This window comes from Bombus vosnesenskii, unplaced genomic scaffold (genome assembly GCF_011952255.1).
Source record: "Bombus vosnesenskii isolate JDL3184/JDL3185 unplaced genomic scaffold, Bvos_JDL3184-5_v1.1 scf7180000014579, whole genome shotgun sequence".
NCBI classification, from domain to species: Eukaryota; Metazoa; Arthropoda; class Insecta; order Hymenoptera; family Apidae; genus Bombus; species Bombus vosnesenskii.
This window is the reverse complement of record NW_022883531.1, coordinates 1,348,292-1,369,857: the sequence shown is the minus strand read 5'-3', so window position 1 is coordinate 1,369,857 and position 21,566 is coordinate 1,348,292. Positions and strand designations below refer to the sequence as shown.

Here is a 21,566-nt window from a genome sequence, read left to right as displayed (position 1 = left end):
TAGGTATCCGTAAAAGGCATTCGCATATAATTGTACTTCATTAAAACACTTACATAATAATTAATTAAGCCCCAGTATATTAAATTTCGTTTCATTTAATAATACTTTCATGTTACTACAAAAATTTAATACTATCAACGTGAAATATAGAATTTAATAGAAAAACGCTTCATTGAAAAAGTACGTAATCATACTTTTTATGAGTACCGTAGATCGCATAGAAACAGCTAATTGATTCCACGCATTCACGATTCCACGTTTAATTTTCATCTGATGTAGAAACGTCTACAGAATAAAGATTTTATTAAATATTTATAATAAATCAGGAAAAGAATTCCAATAGAAAACTTTTTCGTCTTTTTTGAAAAATTATCTTTTATTTTCACAATGACATGGCAAAATATAAATGCACAGATTACAATCTATTGGTTGATCCGTTAATCTGTATACCGATATATATAATATCGAAAAGTATGTACGTCGGGTTCAACAAATTTAGATATAAAAAGAAGAAAGGTTTCAAGGTCGTTTTTTGTGTTCATTTAAATATGGCACTTAACAGTCTAGTAAGTATTGGTATCAATTCAGTCTAATTAAGTTTCGTTATTATAATAAAACTGATTACTGTAAAATACTGAATTTGTCTTTAACCCTGTGTAGCTTTTGATCTTTGTTTGTGATATTTTTAGACCTCCACATATGGCAATTAATGAAAAAGGTAATCTTAAAACGACCTTGATGTTCTTTTCTATTAACCTTTCTTGATTACGATATATTTTCTTTCATCGTTTATAAATTTAACATACCTCTTGAAATATATCTACAATTGTCAATTTATCTCGAGTTACCTTATGAATTGTGGTACAGATCACATTATTCTTAAAGTATTTCTTATGTACATAATCACTTTTTATAATCAAACATGTTTCTTTTTACGCAACCAATAGCAATAAAGAGTAGTTACTTCTTCTTCGATCTAGATTTATTTCCTTAAGTTAAAATTATAATAAACCAAACAAAACACGATACGAAACTTTTTCGGCAGTATCTCGAAATACTACTGTTTAAAAGAAAAGTTTTATTTACAAATCTATAGCATATATATATATCACTGCTTAACTTCTGAAATTTCATTTTCTCGAATTATCTTATAAAAACAAACCTACAGCAGCAAGTATACAAAAATGATAATATCGATATGTGTACAAAGTGATTGTTCTTTCTGTTACAAAAATAACAACTACCATACATCGATGCTTCTCAAATCTCATTGCCAATTTGCAAATTCAACATTAAAGTACTGCTTGTAAATGTTAGTATTAAAAATATATGCAATTCATATCGTCGAGAGATCTATTTCTTTTCTTTCTTTCTTGTAGATATCAAACGTTTCTCCATATGCGTGCCACAGTTCATATAAATGCATTCGAATCTTATCAAAAATATACAAAGTTGATTTTCGACGGATGACGAGTACAAAAGGCACTTGTTGAATAAATATTATACACGCAAAACCATCGTGTCTGATCTTTAATTCCTTTTAAAATTCTTATTTGGGCAGTGTTTGTATTGCATAAGCTGGATGTGAGAGCATTCAAAGGCTTATTTAGGCGGAGTATCTGTTAATTTCGTGCTCCCCATTTCCACGCCACCGCTATGAAGCACAAGTTCCTCTCGCGTGTAAAACATTACGATTTCCTCGACATTCGAAAACGATTTCTCATTTACTTTTGCTGATCCTAATGCGTACCTATTCGACAGATATATGATATTCACTTTTATTCAATTCCTTATCAACTCTTTCTTACTTTCTGCTAAAACAAATATTATAAAAATTCTTTTAATCCTTAGAGACACTGTCATGTGTGAAGTTTCACCCTATACGAGCTTTATTTTAATATCATCATTATATTATCAATATCACTGGTATCATTTAATATTATCAATATTATCATCGCAATGTTATTGAAGTAATTATTGCAAACAATATCATTTCTATTCTTCATCTAATATTGAATAATGATAAATTCCCTTGTTTAATTGCTTGACTTTTAAAACTTTTTCAAAATACTAGAGTGAACTTTCACCCAAGGTAGTCTTTGAGTTAATAATATTTTATTTAATATTTTTGGAGAGATTTTCTTATTGAATTGTTAGTTATAACTATAGATTTAATCATTTCTTTCTAATTATTTGTTTATTTATTATTATTAGAACAAGTCCGGTACTCAGCAAAGATATTTATACGGACAAGGAATACCTTACCTATTGTCAGGTCTCTTCCTGACTGGAACGTTATACACCCTATCCTTGTACCAGAGCACCAAAGCCAAAGGATTATTCACTTTTGTCGTAGACGGTCTCAGGAGAAAGTATCCGTCTTGAGGATTACTGTAAGTACTTTCTAAACATAGCAAATTCATTCATAATTAGTGTATAATCTAATGAAAAAACGCATACTAAGTGAAGTTGAAGCACTTGATTATTTTTATAAAATGTTAATGATGGTTATTATTCTTGCTTTGAGTTTACTTGACTTACGACAAGGACTCACGTTCTTTGATAAGACTTGTTGCTTGTTCTCTGGTAACATTGTGGAACCAAGGCTTATCAACGTATGATTGTCTCTCAGGCGGTGGAGGTAGTGGTCTCGTAGCCCTTTCCGATGACAAAGAAGTATTGCTATGAGAATGAGGCAATGTGGCCGATTTCTTCTCAGGAGATCTCTCTGAAAGCAACACAGAACACGTTAGGTACACTAAAATCTCACGCAACATAATAATTTTTTGGATCTATTAAATATTCAATGGGAGATTCATATAATTTATTAATTTATTATTTTGAAGATACAGTCAAATTTACTATAGTTTGAGGCCAATGTTTCACTAACTTGATAGATTCAGGCGGGCTTGAGTGAGGGCTGCCTGAGTTAAACATTCTGAGAGACTCGCCTGACGACGAATCGCGGTGTTTAAGGACACGTTTCGTTTTGGATCTCCAATTAAAGCTGCCATTTTCGTAAAACCTTCACGTTCACTCAGGGAGTGAACAAACTATTTGCAATTTTATCGGAAAAATTTTAATCACATTTACCAGAAGAATGTGCACCGACATATCATCGTCGAATCTCATTCTATTCATTACCTGGCGATATAACTATACACAAATTTCACGTTTATTGAGTACGCTCAGTGTCGTCCAATCTTGAATTCGAAGAAAGAATTAAAGGAAAACAGTGTTTTCTTAGTCGGTTTCGCTTGTAAATTATCCTAAACACCATAAACAGAATCAGGAATAAATGTCAGCTAGAATCTTTTTGTATGCAATGTATCTAAATTGTAATATCGAATACAGAATTCTAAACAATTTATAACGAACATTGTTAGTCGATAGATTTGAAATTTTAGTCCATCCGTACAAAATTGAAATCTTCTACTACAAACCAATAAATAATCAATCGCTGGGAAAAAGCTACTGAAGAAATCTCTCGCGATATTTAAAAATTGCTACAGAGAGAAGTTGCTAGAGAGTTGCGACAGAAGAACTACAAACGACCGAACTCTTCGAAATTAATACACGGACTGACGTTTAATCCAAGGCTCGGCCGAATAAACAACAAAGCTCAGCCATCCGTTGGTCTCTCAGTATGGGGCACCCCGTCTCTTCAAAGTTTAAAAATATATCGCTTACTTCGTACTTATTTTCAGGTTGCTCTAAGTCTTGAGGTATTTCCAATTTTGTAAGAAAAAGTCGAGCGTTTCTACTGAGAAATTTGATGATCCTATCTTTCAAGCATGCATAGTCAATGTGTATACAAGTATACGAAAGAATGCGCAAACAATGTGGCACGCGAAGAATTTGCTTCGCAAGAGGTTGTTGTACCTGGTGGATCAGGTGGTTGGGAGTAACAACACCGTGAAAGCCCCCGTTTGATCCTCACTATCATATCGGAAACCTCATCCGCCAGACGAGCGCCCAAACCTCCCAAAAGCTGTTTGCTCAATCTCAGATAAAAACACATTCCATCCCACTGTTTCCTCTTCCGTTTACAGTGATAAGATTTGAATGTTAACCTTTTGTATAATTAGCTTTTAGGAAATCGTAATCTCTTCGAAGCATTGCTCTTCTGTTTAAACAACAGCTTTAAAACACTGCACTTGTCCCTGTTGCTATTCATATTATTAGTATTACAGTATGGTTTGCATACAGTATACTTAATAATTCACACGCGTTCTTGTTTATCTTAACGAATTGTTACCACTGAAAATTTGAATTTTTTGGTAATTCGAATTGTCAAATTTGATTTGAAATGTCTAAATATATCGGCAGAGAACGACTCGAGATAATGGGAACGATAGTTCATCCATGACTGGCTGCAATTGCAATGCGCATCAGGTTGCAGAGATATTGGGGGCCAGCCAGTTGCCACGCACATGTTTATGAGAAGTTGAGACACCGAGAGTTTTTTATTATTTTAATATAATGCAGCCTGCACTTTTTGCTTCGTTCCTCGTAACACGTTGCATTTTCTATCTTCAACGATTTCAGTCTAATTACTTTCTTTATTTTGGTATTCACAGTGGCATGAGACGTAATTTTATCGTATCATGGAAACAACTTTCTTAATATTTACCAGTATCATTTTGTACTCATACAGGACAATTAAACAATATTGCTATAAGGGGTTAAAAAATTATGTGTGTGTGTGTGTGTAGTATATATATATATATATATATATATATATATATATATATATATATATATATATATATATATATATATATATATATATATATGTATATATATATACATTATGTTAACTAATTATAAATATTATACAAACCCTTTAGTTTGTCCAGATCTGTTCGACTTGGAGTTGGAGTTGGAGAGGGGGTAGTTGATGACTGGGGTGGTTTTGCTGGTAATGGCGGGGGTGATTTTGTATTTATCGGCCTCTGAATGGGATTTAAATAGTACCCATTATCATCTGACTGGAAAAGTAACTTCCGTTCAATTTTTCATCGAATTAATTATCATAAAAGGAAGATAGAATTTATATGCTTACTGTTTCCGTAATCGATTCATAAATCTCGTAATGTTCTTCTTCTTCCTCGTAGCTCGTAATACTTGGTGGTTGATAAACACTCTCCGCCGAACTTTGATGACCGCTGCTCAACGATTGCTTACTGTCTACCTTCAACATGTTCTTCTTTTGATTTTGTTCGATTATTTGTTCATCAAACGCTTCATACTCGTCTTCGCTCTCTTCCGTTCTTGTAGGCAAATTCGCAACCAGATCGAGGTTCCTAAGCGTTGCAGGAGGCTTTGTTTGATCTTTGCTCGATTTTTCAACGATCGTTTGGTCTTTGTTCTTTTTTGGCTGTGGTGGCGGTGGAACTGTCATTCTTTCTGAAACCATTGGTTAAGAAAGGAATTATTTGTTAAATTATTCGACTTTTTTTTTTTAGATCACCTCTCACATCTTGGATAAAATAACATCATAGAGAGATACGAGTCAATGATCTTGAGCCTTCGATTAATTTTAAAAAACGATAGAACGCCAGAATCATTTCACGACTATAATCTTTTCTTTCTTTTTCACTGTTTAAAAAAAGCTAATCAGTGATGCTAAATATACAATTAAAGATTGAAAGCTTCGTGATCTTTTTCTTTTCTTACTAATATAATCCTTACTAACTCTGGTTAGAGTTGTTCGTCCTGGTTTTCGACGCATTATGCAGAAACGATTTCCGGGGTTGAGTAACATTCAGAACCGAGACCTCCACATTTTTTCCTTTCAATGCTTCAGACTTCGGTACCGCCATTGGCTTTTTGGTATTTCTAAATTCTAATTGTTCTTTAAGCTGCTCGGCCAGAGACTTTTCCATTTGGCTATGCAATCTGGACGTATTCTTTAATGGCACAGTGCTTGTCTCCTGACAATTTGCATACGTGCTCTCGTCATTCTGCATGGGACCACAATTGGCGTAAGTTCCTTCTTCCCCTTGCCTAGACCTTGCTTCCTTTGCTCGGACATCTTCTTGTTTAAGGTCCGCGTTATTTTCTTTATGGTTGTTACTTTTGGCTCCATAATTTGATCGAGAAACTTTCTGAGTTTCTGCTAAGGTATTTTCCTCGTTTGCTTCGTCTTCGAAATCGGTTCCCCAGGATCCGGTGTCGCTTAAGGGGTCCTCGTTCGATTGAATCTCGAGTATCTTTTCTTCTACGAATTTTTCAGGTGTCTTCTTTACTTCCTCCACGAATGTCCAGAGACTCCTAAACAATTAATAAATATTTCGAATGATACAATTTGTTATTGATATACTGTTTGGAGTAATCGAAGGATCGTATAACTGAAGCCTTTAATAGACAAGTAGATAGAACGACCTTCTTTAATTTTACAAGTTTTTGTCTAAGAGGAGAGATCAGAGAGCAGAGAAACTTTAACTAACATCGGACATAAGTACATCTTACTGGTATTATGCGATAAAGATTGACTTTGAGGAAATTGTTAGAAAAAAGATATGTAAACAATAAATAATGAATATAAAAATCAAAATGACACGGAGAAGAATCTTGCAATTGTTCCGAACAATCCATAAATTATATATTACACCGCATGGAAACGTGTTATATTAAACGTAGAAATAATGGCTAAATCAATGCATTTAAAATTAGCCAGAAATATTTGACCAGACTCTTTCGCACGAGCGATATCAAATGCTGTTGCAATAATATTAAATATCGTAGCTTTTAACGTCTCTGTTCTACGCCATTCGAATTTTTTAGAAACGTTATCTTCTAATTATTATTAGGAGTGGTGCATGGTAATGTCGCTGCGTTAACAGTCGTGTTGTTGTCAAGTGGAATTTCCTTAATAAAAGAAGATAATAAATTTTGTGGCGTCAGTGACGATATTGGATGATCGAGGGCGTCCCACACGATAGAATTACGCACTTATGGCACCGGTTTGTATAATCGGAGCCATACTGTCTTGTTAGCATGGCCTTCGGAAGTGCTAGCCGTGCCATATGTATTACGATTTTCGTCGAGCCGTTGAACCTTCCTCTCAGTATGCATACTGTGTCCCGCGACGCTTTCTATAGCATCGTCGCTCGCCAAATTTTTCACCGACTCAAGCCTCCGCGATGCTTAGAATTGCTCACTCGAATAGCTATTCTAATATCGACAGAATGCAAACACATCAACCTCAGCGTATATGTAGTTATAACCTGTTAAATACAGTATCCAATGACGATACAACTCTTTTGTTCATACGAAATTCAATAATAGAATGGAAGTAGAACGCACGTCTTAACACCTGCATCGTTTTTTCGATTTCAAGTTTCACATTCTCTTTTTACCAGAATTAACGATTCATCGATCAACGTTGCGTCAACGCAATAACATTTCACTTTCAATTCTTTTCTTTTTTCATCTACCTATGTCGTCAAATTCTATTGTTTTTCTCTATAAATTATTGCTTGGTACCTAATAGTCCTTATATCCGTAATGCTGATTCAGAAACATGTGAATTTTTCTGCATGCTGACTCATAATATTGCTGCCCTCGTTATGCAGTTAAAATATTCTATCTACCATATCGAAACATTCGAGAAAACGAAAGTTTTATTACTTTTTTCTACAGTTTTTGTATTTCTTTCTTCAATTTAAAATATTTAGCCATTATTTCGTAACAATCTGTATAATATATCTATACTCAAAAGCAAAAAAAAAAAAGAAAAAAAAACGCAGAAAACGCAGAATATTTTAAGATATATTGAGAAATAAGCAAAATGTTAGACGAAGCGTTTTAACTAATTGTAAGGTGAAGCAGAATGGTCAGAGGAGCTTTTCTGTTTTCAGATTTCAATTTTCAAGTAAAATTGCAACTTATTGCAGTTGTCGAATAAGAAATTCTAATGAAAATAATTGGTGAGAGAGTACAATTATTCGTGAATTTTATCCGCTATCGTATTTGTTTGCGTTTCACGTTACACTTATACTTTTGATAATAAAAAATAGACTCGAGTATTTCAAGTTATGGAAATACAATAGATACGTTAATTTACGTTCTATCGTAAATAAATTAATATTTATGAATGTTAAATATAACATTGACTTTACTATTTTCTAAGTATTAAAAAATATAGAAAGTCCAGGATGGAAGTATTTGCATTTCCAATTTCGATTACATGCAATAAGTAAGCTAAGTAAGCAGAGTGATTTTATTTTATAGATTTCACGAATCAATAAAATCACTGGTCCGGGAGATCTTCGAGTTATCCAGAATAGAGTCCTCTGAGAAATCGTGGATCACGACTGGATCGGATCACGATTCGAAGGTGTGTCTCGGGAAGATGATTTGTAGAGAAGAACCGTTAGACCGTGACACGGAGCTTCGGGATTCTACTTGGTCACGGGAACAAGTTCACGCTGTTCCACCATTTTTCACGAAGAAGTAAGATACGTCTGATATTTCGTTCTCTTACCATATCAATGGACGCGTGAGATCACTCTTCCACAACGCCAGCTTCCCTTCCGTCAAGTGCTGGAATAATTACAATTAATTAAGAAGAGTATAAGAGAGCACGCGCTGGTTGGAAACGAAATAACGACACGAATTATGAATGAAACCGCTCGACGCTCGCTGCATTCTACGCGCATTTTCTCTTTATTCAACGGGCTAGATATTTCTTTTTCTTTGCATTGTACGATTTAAGAAAAAGATGTAAACTAATATTCGAGTTTCTATTAATTGGAGTATTAATTGGCGAAACGCGAAACACCTACAATATCCGATAAAAAATTAATATACAGCCTGAATAATCATCTTAAGCATACGGTAACTAGTATTACAGATGATCTTTTGATATCGAGATATCGAGACTTGTTGATGTAGCGAATAATTTGAAATTTAAATATCTATATGTATCTGTATCTATATAATATGTATATACCTGTGTCAGATATCTTGCAATTTCTAAATATATACATATACATCCAGATTTATTTCAAACTTTGGTAATATGATCATGACAGACGTGATGGAGTTTCAAAATGTTTAAAAAACGTACATATACGATATATTCCTAAAATATTTTTACAAGTCAACCACTACAAATGTCTTTCGCTTATTTTTTTCAACAATTGTCTCTATGAAAAAAAGTTTTGGTGATTTCTTTTTTATTTGCATTCTACTGAGACGCGATAATCTTAATCGATTAAAAGTTAATTTGATTTGAGGATTTAAAAGTTCGCGATAAACGAACTCATTATGTTTATAAACGTTTCATCATCAATCCGTATAAGTAGTTATCGATGTACCATTGTATCAACGTAGCTATAGATGGCACAGATGTTAATCAACGAGACGTGAATGAAAAGGGAAAAAAAGAAACTGTGTAGGAAGACCTTCCTTACCAGCAGCTCGTCGCCATCGACCTGCCGTTTTGTGATGGCTTTACAGCACTCCTGCAGCCCATTCTGCAAAAGCAAGGATAACTCGTTCTATCAAACAGAACGTACATCGCTGATAAAACGATAAGGAGCACACATGCATCTTGTGCAAATATTTACATTACGACGATAAAGCAAACCAGTTAAATATACAGAGCGTATCCTCTTTTTTCATTTTCTCATATTCATTTCTCATTTTCATTTTCACATATTTCCGATCATATATCAAGGAAATGTTTTCAAAATGTTTGCAAAAATTAGTCAGTTTTCCGTCTGTCACACATTTTCAAAATTTCTTTTTTCGAGAAAAAGTCAAGGCCACCTTTCATCAAATCTAAAATATATGATGCCATTTTAAAAGGGTCAAGGTGACTGACCTTGATTTTTTATTGAAACAAACATTTTTGGAGAATTGTTAATATCCAAATGTGTAGCAGACCGGAAACTGACTAACTGTTCTTCAAAACATTTCTTTACGAATGAACAGAAATAGCTGAAAAATGATAGCTAATTTTATAATCAGAGGATGCACCCTGTATGCAAACTATCTTTACTTTATTGTTTGTGCGTTATTGTACTGCTGTTTGAATTGACTAGAATCGATACGACATATTTCTCAGAATTTTACCAAGTTTAGTCTTGTACACGTGTATATGACAGCCTAAATTCTTCGATCATGTTAGTTCTATCGTTGCATCTATTGAATCTTCTATTGAATTAAACGCGTGTCGTACGTTGTCTGATTTCAGCTTTTGAATTTGTCGCGCGAAGTTCAATGAAATATAATGGATACGTGTACGCGATGTTCGTTCTATTAATTTCCTTCGTTTTCGTCGTAAGTGATACATTTTTGAGAAAGTTAGAGGAAGCAAGTTTCACTACTTTTTGTACGTGATACGACGAATAGATTTTTTAATATCCTATTATTTTCATGCAATAGAAAAACTATAAATATTTTAAAATTGACAATTATAATATTTTTTATATTTCCTTATACATTAGAACGAGTACAACGACTTATAACACAATACAGTTCAAAGTTACTAAAATAAAATATCACAAATTTAACATTTACGATGAAAATGTTGACAACTAATAACGTGAATACTCTTATATGTCCTCATTGTAAAGTTACATTACATAAATAATAACGCGAATACTCTATGTGTTCTCATTGAAAATTACATTATCGTCTTATTTTATGATTACATTACCGTGTTTGATATTTTATCCGTGTTCGATATTTTTATATGTTAGTTTACAATCGAAGTGTTTGCTTTTGAACGGTATACTCGGTCGGTATACTTTCGTTGCTCGATCATGTTCACACGAGTTCAGTGGCTTCTTATATTCTAGTCGCATGATTTTATGAAAATAAAAAGAGAGTACGTATAACGTTGAACGTAAACCTCATATACACATTCCGTATTAGTTAAAAATACGCACGTGAACCACTGTTTGTACACATGAGTTTCATATGCGAACTTTGATATTCTTAATGTGTCATGCAGTGTGACAGGCAGTGTAAGGTGAACTAACTCGTTCTGAGACGTCACGAAGGGAAAAAACACATGTTTATTGATCGTTTCCCTATCTACCGATTTACGCAAATAATTCAACGTACATTAACGCTTTGCTTTTGCTATATATTTATCGTTTACGAAACGTAGTAACAAATTATACACGCAGGATCTTATCGAATCATTTATTGTAAACATTGGATAAAACATACTGAGACGAAACTCGTTATTAATAGAAAATATTTAAGTTTTTAAATTATAAATATTATAATTATTCCAATCCTTCTTATGATTATATTCTACGAATTCGTCTGAGATTTCGGTATCGAGTTCGTGTCAATCAATTCGCCACTGACAATTTCAAAGATGACTTTTCACTGAATCAGAGTTTACTTACCTTCCGAAGTAGGCACAACACATCATTGGTGCTCCAATTCGATATGTCCTCAAGAGCGTCGCTTCGCGACAACTTTTTGAACATTGCACCGCGTGTTCACGCGACCGTGACAAAAAAGCGTCGCACGTGTTCACCGCCCAGTCGCATCTGCATCTGGCATCTGGTTTTTGTGGGCGAGGTGTCTTGAGTCTTGAGTCTTGAGTCTTGACTCTTGACAACCCTCGCTGCTTCGTATTTTCCTCCCCTGCCCCACTCGTTCTACTGACGTCCATTGACGACTATCTCATACATCCGTATGACGAGCTAGGCATCGCCATTCCGATTGGTCACTTTCTTATGGTGCACCTGTTTTAGCCGATACGATCTGGTACCAGTGGTTCTCAGTTTGCAGAATTCCTCCCTTACGATATTTCGAGAGTTACTGAACGAAAATCGGTAATATCTAATGACAAATTAACTGGCTTCTTGTTCCTTTAAGTGGCCATCGTTATACTTACTAGTTTTTTAAATTCCTTTTGTGGAGCGAATTTTTACTATCTAAATAAAGGGAGAAATACTTGGGATTTCTTAGAAATGTATTTCTTTCCATAACTGCACATATAAGGTTCCATTCACTTGAACAATTAACGGAACATTACTGTACTGCTTGACCAAGTAAAAATCAAGTTATACTACGATTTATCATAGTACGTTCTTCAATATCGTTGCATAGCTTCTTTGCAGGTTATTACAGTTAACATCTTAGAGAGATATATACATTGGGGAATTAATGTTTGGTAAAATAGCTTTCCATTTTATATGTGTTACAAACTATGAATTGAATTTTGGTTTCCCCTAGATTTTGAGATTTTATGTACCTCTTCCGACTCGTCCCATTGGATAAACCATGATTATATAAACAGATCTGCACACTCATTAGGGAAAACCGCCAGAAAACTGAGTCGTATCTAGCCGTGAAAAATCAACATTGAAAGATCAACAAAGTCCGTGTTCTTGCGAGAATGACAGAGATAAGTAGAACGTCTTTGTCTCCATTTAAGGCATTCATAGCATGTCACGCATGCACAGAACTTCTTGTTTTCCACATTGATTTTTTATAACTAGTCGAGACTCAATTTCCAGGTTTCCCTAGGCTTCGGTATATGAGTGTCGAGATCTTATATGACCGTGGAATAAATTATAGAATAAATTCTTGTTTACGTTACCTTTCGGTTGAGAATCAGTGGCTTAAAGTCAAGTTCACAATGTGTAATACATTTGTCTTTTCGTTCCATTTTCACTAAAAATATGTTATATCTTTTATATTGAATTAAATGTTTTCTAAATTGTTTAAATTTAAATATTATGTGCTTTTTTTATTGAAGATTCAAACAAAAATTGGTGTACATACATATAATTTCCTTAACAACATTTCAATTTATTTTATTCGTTAAATAACAGAGAAATAGTAACGATAATTAAGCCATGAATTAGTATTGTTCACAAATTATTAAAAAAATTTAATGAAGTTTGTTGTAGAATACCATGTGTAGTAGAACTATTCTACTATAGAATGTAGGGGATTGGCGAACTACTGCACAGCCGCGGTAGTTTCGCATTTGTGAATATAAAACGTTTATAAGTGCGATGTTAAAAGTTGCGTAGAAGCTGTCGTAGTGAATAAACGAATTTGCAGAATATTTCTTGATAATATTATCGCGTGTTTATCAATTACACAAAGTAAAGTGACAGGATGTCTACCACTAATCTTAATTCTGAACAAGAATACAAGAATTACGTCAAGTGAGTAATTCTAAATAATAAGTAATTCAGTTTCTAGAAACAATATAACCTAGTCGATGAATATCATTCATTTTTTACCATATTATTGTATAAAAGATTCAGTTAATCTCAATTCAATTTGACTCGAAATATTGTTCAAAGTAGCGAAAGAAAATATTTTCTATTTTTACTTTTATGATGAAATAGATTAAATATTGCAATATAACAAAAGATAGCTACGACTTTATATTATTTTCGTTCGATGTGAAAAAGTTCACAATTCACAATTTTTTATCGATGTAATTCTGTGATAAACTAGGGAAATTGCTAAGTCGGTGATTTTCAAGGTCATGTTCGTTTGTCGTGTCAGGTCACAAGATCTTTCTGTCATTCATTTCTACGCATCCTGGGCCGATCAGTGTTCGCAAATAAATGATGTGATCGAAGAAATGAGCAAACTGGCCGAGTATCAGGGGGTTAGGTTCGCCAAGATTGAAGCTGAGAAAATACCTGATGTATCCTTGAAAGCTGGTATCAGTGCAGTACCAACAGTTGTTCTCACAAGAAATAACACCATAGTCGATAGAATTGATGGAGCTAATCCTGCAGCTATAACGGAGAAAATTAAGCGCCAATTATTGACCAATAAAGATTCTATTTCCTTTGATACATGTAAACCTAAAGAAAAACTCGAAGAAAGACTAAAGAAATTAATAAATCAAGCACCCTGTATGCTTTTCATGAAAGGATCTCCTACCACTCCACGTTGCGGATTTTCTAGAACAATAGTCTCTATTTTAGATTCTTGTAAGACAGATTACCAGACATTTGATATTTTACAAGATAATGATGTTAGAGAAGGACTTAAAAAATTTAGTGATTGGCCAACATATCCTCAATTATATGTGAATGGAGAACTCATTGGAGGATTGGATATTGTAAAAGAAATGAACGAATCTGGAGAGCTGGAAAGAATGTTGCCTAAGAAGAGCTAATGCAAAAGAAACGTGAGTTTCTGTTTACATAAATATTTAAATACTTTTAGCTTAATAGAAGTGCTTAATTATAGGATCTAATTAATTCTAGGATATAATTAAGGATCATATAATTAATTTCTTTAAAAAAAAAAGACCGGTCCCTATATTAATATAATTATTTGTAAGTTATTTTGTATCAGTTGTAAGGATTTCAATATTTGTTCTATGGAAATATGCAATAAATTAAACCATCTGTGTAAAAGGATCTTTTTGTAAGCGCTAATTTGTAGTCAACAGATTGCACAAGACAAATAAATAGTAATATAGGAATTCTTTTGCTCTATAACGAAGTCACTTTGTTTTCAAACAATATGTCAATTTCTCAAGTGTTTCTGTTAATATTAATCCACACATGTTATAAATCGTCACAGATTTTTAATTCAATGTCATTTCTTGTATATCTTTGTATCATACATTTTATGTATCTACAAATTTATAGCCAGTGAAACCTACTCATAATTAGAGACTCATACCACAAAAGCATAGTTTTTGAAAATTTTTTTATGGTATATTATACTTTAGTTTTTCCTTTGCTTCATTCCAATTTTTGCACCTTTCTTCGCTCCTTTAATAATGTTCTGAAATTTACTCGCATTTTTCTTCTTTTTTCTGAAGATAAAAATGAATCAATTCAATGCGTATCTTCAACTTAAATCAAAATTCATGGTATCATCATTTACCTTTTGTTTAATGCTGCTCTTGACAGAGGTACATAAGCATATGGATCTGGTTTTCCTTTCCTTTTAACATCACCTCCAGCCTTTGATGCTTTATATTCTGCTCCTGGTACATATTCTGTTCTTGATCTTTTCAATGGTCGATGTATTCCAGACCCTCCTGCTATGGATACCAAAATTGTTATTAAACAACAGACCAAAATTTACTATAGATAATATATTACTATTATACTTTGATACTTCAATGTGGATCCACTCCTTACGCTAATATTATCATAACTATCGCTACATTTACGTTTTTTATCCATTGCTTGCGACATGGCTACAGACTGAACATCATCTTCTGATCATGTAACATAAAAATTCATTGACTTCGTTCACTTGCTTCTTTGAATTACTTTACATTTTTCTACAATTCCTAACATCAAATCTAACCCCAATTCTTACCATAATCGTCTTCTGAATCACTGTGCAACAAAAGTGCAGATTTCTTCTTTCTCTTGGGTTCTGGTTCGTTATCTTTCTCATTATCTACTGTGATAATAAGACGGCCATCAGACGTAGTCTTAAATTCACGATGTTTCCGTTTTATAGCCGCTATTTTTGAATTTATAGCGACTGTAGGTTGTGTTGCTACAAAAATTATTTTGTAAATTTAATTCCAACTTCGACTAATCGAATTTTGAATAATATCTAGACTTACTTGATATATTTCGAGCTGCCGCAGGATCAACGAGATCAACAATCTCTTCATTCTCATGAATCCAGGCTTCCTTTCGCGATGTTTTTTTCTTCCTTTTCCTTGACTCTTCATTGTCCATATCTTCATCGAACTCATCATCGCTATCAGCCAATATTTCTTCTATACTGAATTTTAATAAAGATTATAGAGTTGTTTCTGTTTAAGAAAAATTTCGTTTAAAGTAAAATACGAAGTTACCTTTTAGGTTTTCTCTTTGCATCGAATTCGGTATCCTCGTCATTTTCTTGTTTTTTCAATTTCCTCAATTCTTTTTTCTTTTTCTTCGCTTCTTCTGCCTTATTCATATTTTTTAATCTCTTATGTAACATCGCATTAGAAGCTGGAATCATGCCAGAAATTGTTTCCATTCCGTATTTTCTTATTAACTTTACGAGAATATCTCGTACTTTTTGTCTGAAATGCCTATGGCAGTCATCGTTCATTGCACATAAAGCGTCTATCTGCAAATTCATTAATTCGTTTTTTTATTGAGCTATATGGGATTTTGTTACTAACCTTTTATTGTTATTAATTAAACGCCTTTGTTACTAACCAACAATTTTAAATTCGAAGCAGCAATATGAGATGGCATCACGGTAATATATACTTTGATATATGCCAATGCAGCTTCTGCAATTTCTCTTGTCGGACTTGTAACAAAAATACAAGCTTGTCCCAAGATTTCTTTAACTGTCTCTATACCTAAAGATCCTGTTGTAATATTTTTAATATGCTATTATTTATTTTTATACGAAATATTTATTTTAACTTTAGTTTGAAATATACTGTACCATTGTAATGATATGTAACGGATGAAAGCGCCAGCAAGGATGCGGTACTATACTTTTCTATCGCACCACTCAAACCAACCATGAGCATATTAACAAAGTCATTAAAATGTGTAGGATTTCCTACAAATTTCTCCGCAATAATATTTAAAAGTTGGTATGCAGAAGTTCGACATTTCGCATTTAACTCTTTTAAACACATTATTGCTTCGGGCACAATGGCTTCTAAGAACTTAGTTTTCTCAAGTTGTGGATGAATTTTTATGAGATTAATTAAGCATCTTAATCGTGCCTAATTAAAAAAATGAGTAAGGCTTATTTGTTAAAATTTTCATAAGAAACTGATATTATAGAACAATGTATGTAAGTTAGCACTTACTCCTCTGCTTGGTTTTGCGACTTCAGTAGCCGAGGATATTAATAATTTTTGTATCTCGCGTCTGTATTGAACTACAAACTCCTTACACGTTTCCTTCTCACTGCCACATATCTCTTCAAAAAACCTGAAAGAACACACAAGTAAAAACTAATTTTTGTTTTTGCAGAAAAGATAATTAAAATATTTAATTCCAAATATATTAAGAAGTTACCTATATGCTTTCTTCTGTTCCTTGGTTTTAGAAATGTCTTTAAGAAGTGGTACACACATATCGTAAAACGTCTTTAATCTATTAATGTCAGTATAATTAATAAATAATCTTATTATATCGTGAATACTTTCTTTGAAAAAGTCGTCGATATCAGGTTCTTTCAACTTAAATAACGCACGATCGAATAATTCGTGTACCAATTCCTTATCCGCAATTGTAAGATACACCTGTAATTGTACAAAATATTAGTTAATCTCTTTAAAGAAAATTACTCCTTCTATGCACAAATTACTTTTATTGTATCATATGTAGCAAAGCGTTGTCCTTCTTCGTCAGTTCCAAGTGGCTTAGTAGTGTATAGATTTAAAAACAATGGTAAATAATTCTTTGCAAATCTAGCTAGTTCGTGTATATCTTCTTTTTTGTCGTCTTCAAGTGCTTTCGTTATTAATCTTCGTAAGGCAGACATTATCGACATCCTTAAATTTTTTCTCTCATTTAAATTTGTCCCTAACAGTTTAGCTATATTCTAAACAAGATAAAAGTTATCTCATGGATACTTGATACTATATCTTTTATATTTATCTCTGATATATACCTTGAAATTATCTTTCACATCAATAGCGTTGTTGCATATACTTGGTAAAATAGCCCAGACTTGGCAAACGAGAAATTCGTAAGTTTTCCCGCCTACAGGTTCGGTTGCTTTTTTTCTAAAATTGAGTATAATTATCATTAAAAATATCAATATAAGATAATTTATACTCTTATAATAAAGATAGATTAAAATACTTGCACAATGCAGCGATAGGTAGCAATGTTTCCATGAAGAAAGTAAGTGACCCACCTAGCACACAATCTTTCAATAATGGTAGTAACCAAGTTCTTTTTAAATTAATCGCATTGTCCGATACCTATAGAATAGAGATTTATATTACTGCAGTTATAAAATAAAGTTTTTGTTTCTAAGCATAATCCAGTTCATATAGAATTACTTGCTTTCAATGGAATCAAATTTAAAACTGTCTCCAGTCCGAGTACTCTTATCGCAGCGCCAATAGCGTACTCTGCGTCATTTATCAAAGAAAAATTATAGAAATCACGTAACTCCGCTAGACTTCTCAATATTTCTACTAATTGCGGACTTCTCGCTTTACCAGTTACCTGTAATAAAAGGGAACGTTGAATTGTACAACATTGACAAAAGGATAAGAAGCAGAAAATCGATATTACCTGAAACAGTAGGGCTGTTAAATCAAGAATATAACACCAAGCTTCCAAATATTGATAACCTAATGCTTGATGGATCATAAAAGTTATCTGATTGATAGTGTCCTTATATCTAAAAGTGTGATATAAATGATGAGATATAAATTATAGATACGAAGAATAATAATTAAATCTAATCTTACGTTTTCATTGATTCTTCGGTTTCACACATTTTACCGACACAATCTTGTAATAAAATTTTTATCGTGTGCGAAGAACCAGATATAACTTCAGATTTGCCCGAAAGCCACAATTGACTACAAGTGTTCAAAATTCTTGGTAAAAGAATTGCGCATAAATTTAATGAATTGCTATAAAGGAAAAATACATTCAGCAATTACTATCTCTTCAATAAAATTGGATATAAGGAGTTTAAATATAAAAGTTTGTTTACTGCGCTAAATTTAAATACGCTTCTTGCATTACAGTTAGCCATGCTAAGGTTGGTTGTGTATCAGTTGCTGGAGGTTGATAATCATATAAGGCAGTAATGATTTGCCCATTTCTTTGTACTGGTAGAATAGCTTCTGATGGTCGAGAAACGAACAAACCATGAAAGGTTTGTAGACAACATGAAGTTACTAACACATTTTTCATAGTCATAAGCTTCAATAAAGATTCACTGATAGTCTGGAAAACAAAAGTTCGTAATTGTATAATATAAATATATGTATTTCCTTAACAAATGTTGACAAATACCTTCACATGAATCTTTGGTAAATGATGGAAAATGTCTTTTAGTAGTGTAAGGACACGAAGAACATTTGTAATACCATCGGACTCAGAGTCAAGTTGACCAATACAGAATTTTGCAATGTATGGAGTAGCTGGATGATATTGCGGTGGGTTTTCACCTTTCATGATATCACCTCCTATAATTATTGTAATATTGTAATATTAAATTGTATAATAAATAATAAATAATAATAAATAATAATAATAAATAATAAATAATAATAAATAACATTGTAATATTAAAGTTTATCAAAAATTGTCCAATTTATTTGAATAATTTCTTTATTCAAATTCGTGCTACCGTTTAATATAGTACATATTCCATGTTGTGCCGATTGTCGTAATTTGTGTTTATAGTGTGTACTAAACGATAAAATGACATCCAACACTTGCATCGTAGATGAACTAGACCATGTGGCTGCTTCTTGTGCTCGAAGGAGCAAAGATAAACAATGAATACACTGTGAAAAATGAAAAATATAGATAGTATGCCTTGGTGTAATATCTAAAATCATATAAAGAAATAGAATGAAAAACAATTTACATGTCGAAGTATTAAGTGCTCTTCCGACGATGCATATTTAACAAGGATACGTAAGAAAATTCCACTTGCAGATCCAAATTGGATATTTAAAACATTTTTTGGGACAGTTTTTAGGGCCATGCCTAATAACGAGAGTGTGGCTGCGATTGACGTATCCGATTCAATCGCTTCCAAAGTGCTCATCTAAGATATTAATATTTATAATTAGTTTGTCCATACCTTCCTTAACCCTTTGCGAACGAGTATCGGCATATAGCCGCCAGAGTCTGCTCACAGTTCCGGGTACTTATTTTGAGATGTCTGACGTACGTCTATTTTTCTGAGCGATAATCTCATGCGTACTTACGCATGGATATAGTAAACTAAACAGTGCTATGTTTTTGATGGGAGAAAACTATAAATCTTTAGAAATCTTATGTTCCGTTTAACATAAACTCGCGATGCAGGATGATGGCCGAGTGAGAACGAATTTCAGTCTTTCAATTACCATTACCAGACGAATCGACAAGCTTTTTATAAATTTTATATATTTTTTATAATACCTTATATGTACACAATGCCTAAAAGATTCAGAAGCGGTTTGATAGTGACAGTAGTGATGACGAATATTATTTTGAACCTGACAAGATAGAAGATAACAACAGTGCTTCAGACAGTGGAAATAAACTCTGTCCAATAGGCACATAGCTCAGACATTTCAATATTTCTAGCGATAGTCACGGCGATGATGAACCCTCAACAACGCAATCGTTCAACGTGTATATTTTCTCAATTGTGTGTGCCAATACCTCTTGTCCACAGCGACACCCGCTCGTCGAGCAGCCCCGTTCGCAAAGGGTTAAAAAGTGTTTTGTAATACATACCAATGCAGCAAAATATTCTGTGCTAGATTCATTACCACCATGCTGTTTTATAATCTCCGTTACAGCGGACAACACAGCTAACATTTCCTTATGCAACAGTGATTTCGATTGAAAATGATGTAAGAACCTGTAAAATCATTATACAACAATATTCAATTAATCGCTCAATAATAATCATTTAATAATATCTTCGAACACATATTGCTGATATTTAAAACTAAGTTTGATTTAAGTACGATTATGCACTAACCTACTAAATGATATATTTGAACAATTGGTAGCAAAGGTATCAGCAGTGTTTTCTGTACATGTTTCCCAAGAGTTACCTTTGCTATCAGGTGTTTCTACCTGTGATTCAATCCCTTGAATAGCATTGTGTTTTTTTAAACTTTCCTCTGTTATACCAGGCTTCGCAGAGGCTAAGGGAATTACAAAATTTAATATAATATCAAAGACAAAAGAAAATTCATAAAAAATTCTAATCATTGATATTTGTAAGTTTATACCTGTTGAATCTTTGAAGAACATCCAGGATGCCTGTTCCCGATGCTTTTTAGTTTGTGGATTAGAGCTGGAGCTCTGACCCTTCGGCCAACGTTTCGCCTTTTTCCGGCTATTTAACCGCAATCCCAATTTACCCATCTTCTCCTACCTAATTTTTGAGTAATATATACTTGAAAGGTACGAAATTTATTAAGACAGATATTTCTTTCTTTTATCCTTAACGATAGAGAGAGGTTAAATCTATACCGCACGTACTGCTAACGTCGTATTGTTACGACGTTATTGATGGCGTCGTATGGGAAAATGCTACGATATTCTAATGACTGTCGAAAGATGGCAGCATGTATCCACCATTGTGTAGCTTAAATATATATTAATTAAATATATTATAAATATATTAATATATTAAATATAAGTTTCAAATTTCCAAGACCGTAAGCTTTTAAGTTTTATTTTCTCATAATTGAAAATTTTCAAATTCTCAAGTTCCGGAATTTGTTAAGTTTCAAATCTATCTATCTAAGTTCGTTAAGTTTGTAGATCTATCAATAATAAAAATAACTTTATCCACAAATTAAAGGAGACTCGATCTTGGAAAGCAAATCGAGAATCAGGAATCTAAACGTCCGTTACCCGGAATGATTATTCACGTTATGATCTTTATTGTAACTATCGATGATT

At 33.0% G+C, this 21,566-nt stretch overlaps 3 protein-coding genes across 6 annotated transcripts; 1 reads left to right on the top strand and 2 right to left on the bottom strand.

Moving 5' to 3' along the window:
- Positions 1-511: 511 nt before the first annotated feature.
- On the bottom strand, positions 512-11,637 carry LOC117240260 (lymphocyte cytosolic protein 2-like). Of its 2 annotated transcripts, XM_033506237.1 has the most exons (11): positions 11,376-11,637; positions 9,423-9,485; positions 8,492-8,550; positions 5,699-6,276; positions 5,066-5,409; positions 4,840-4,991; positions 3,883-4,037; positions 2,891-3,025; positions 2,555-2,728; positions 2,266-2,404; positions 512-1,750 (listed from the first exon to the last, which is right to left on the bottom strand). In XM_033506237.1, the coding sequence occupies exons 1-11, from the start codon at positions 11,457-11,459 to the stop codon at positions 1,603-1,605; spliced, it is 2,031 nt and encodes a 676-aa protein (XP_033362128.1). In that variant the 5' UTR covers positions 11,460-11,637; the 3' UTR covers positions 512-1,602. The 2 variants fall into 2 exon arrangements, with proteins under 2 accessions (XP_033362128.1, XP_033362127.1); XM_033506236.1 differs by lacking the exons at positions 2,891-3,025; positions 3,883-4,037 and having other exon boundaries at positions 4,844-4,991; positions 11,376-11,632.
- Positions 11,638-12,969: 1,332 nt separating this feature from the next.
- Positions 12,970-18,785, top strand: LOC117240217 (glutaredoxin-3). 2 transcript variants are annotated; one of them, XM_033506179.1, is made up of 3 exons: positions 12,970-13,157; positions 13,507-14,143; positions 18,668-18,785. In XM_033506179.1, exons 1-2 carry the CDS (start codon positions 13,108-13,110, stop codon positions 14,129-14,131), a joined length of 675 nt encoding a protein of 224 aa, XP_033362070.1. In that variant the 5' UTR covers positions 12,970-13,107; the 3' UTR covers positions 14,132-14,143; positions 18,668-18,785. The 2 variants fall into 2 exon arrangements, with proteins under 2 accessions (XP_033362070.1, XP_033362069.1); XM_033506178.1 differs by lacking the exon at positions 18,668-18,785 and adding an exon at positions 14,223-14,443.
- Positions 14,258-21,162, bottom strand: LOC117240216 (RRP12-like protein). Of its 2 annotated transcripts, XM_033506177.1 has the most exons (23): positions 20,888-21,023; positions 20,632-20,800; positions 20,382-20,508; positions 19,519-19,701; positions 19,276-19,435; positions 18,939-19,111; positions 18,634-18,869; positions 18,383-18,550; positions 18,204-18,312; positions 17,970-18,134; positions 17,763-17,884; positions 17,569-17,683; positions 17,263-17,499; positions 16,971-17,197; positions 16,760-16,883; positions 16,384-16,672; positions 16,146-16,303; positions 15,791-16,053; positions 15,554-15,717; positions 15,298-15,483; positions 15,083-15,193; positions 14,854-15,013; positions 14,258-14,782 (listed from the first exon to the last, which is right to left on the bottom strand). In XM_033506177.1, exons 1-23 carry the CDS (start codon positions 21,021-21,023, stop codon positions 14,692-14,694), a joined length of 3,873 nt encoding a protein of 1,290 aa, XP_033362068.1. In that variant the 3' UTR covers positions 14,258-14,691. The 2 variants fall into 2 exon arrangements, with proteins under 2 accessions (XP_033362068.1, XP_033362067.1); XM_033506176.1 differs by having other exon boundaries at positions 17,970-18,312; positions 20,888-21,162.
- Positions 21,163-21,566: the final 404 nt, after the last annotated feature.

Excerpts from the sequence above, each read along its gene's own strand:
- LOC117240260 (XM_033506237.1), bottom strand. The coding sequence starts at position 11,459 with ATGTTCAAAAAGTTGTCGCGAAGCGACGCTCTTGAGGACATATCGAAT. Across the intron at positions 8,551-9,422 it reads TCGATGGCGACGAGCTGCTG|CACTTGACGGAAGGGAAGCT; the intron begins GTAAGGAAGGTC and ends TAATTATTCCAG. Across the intron at positions 5,410-5,698 it reads GACGAACAACTCTAACCAGA|AAAGAATGACAGTTCCACCG; the intron begins GTTAGTAAGGAT and ends CAATGGTTTCAG.
- LOC117240217 (XM_033506179.1), top strand. The coding sequence starts at position 13,108 with ATGTCTACCACTAATCTTAATTCTGAACAAGAATACAAGAATTACGTC. Across the intron at positions 13,158-13,506 it reads GAATACAAGAATTACGTCAA|GTCACAAGATCTTTCTGTCA; the intron begins GTGAGTAATTCT and ends TTGTCGTGTCAG.
- LOC117240216 (XM_033506176.1), bottom strand. The coding sequence starts at position 21,023 with ATGGGTAAATTGGGATTGCGGTTAAATAGCCGGAAAAAGGCGAAACGT. Across the intron at positions 17,500-17,568 it reads ATGTGAAAGATAATTTCAAG|AATATAGCTAAACTGTTAGG; the intron begins GTATATATCAGA and ends TATCTTGTTTAG. Across the intron at positions 16,673-16,759 it reads TCGCAAAACCAAGCAGAGGA|GCACGATTAAGATGCTTAAT; the intron begins GTAAGTGCTAAC and ends TTTTTTAATTAG.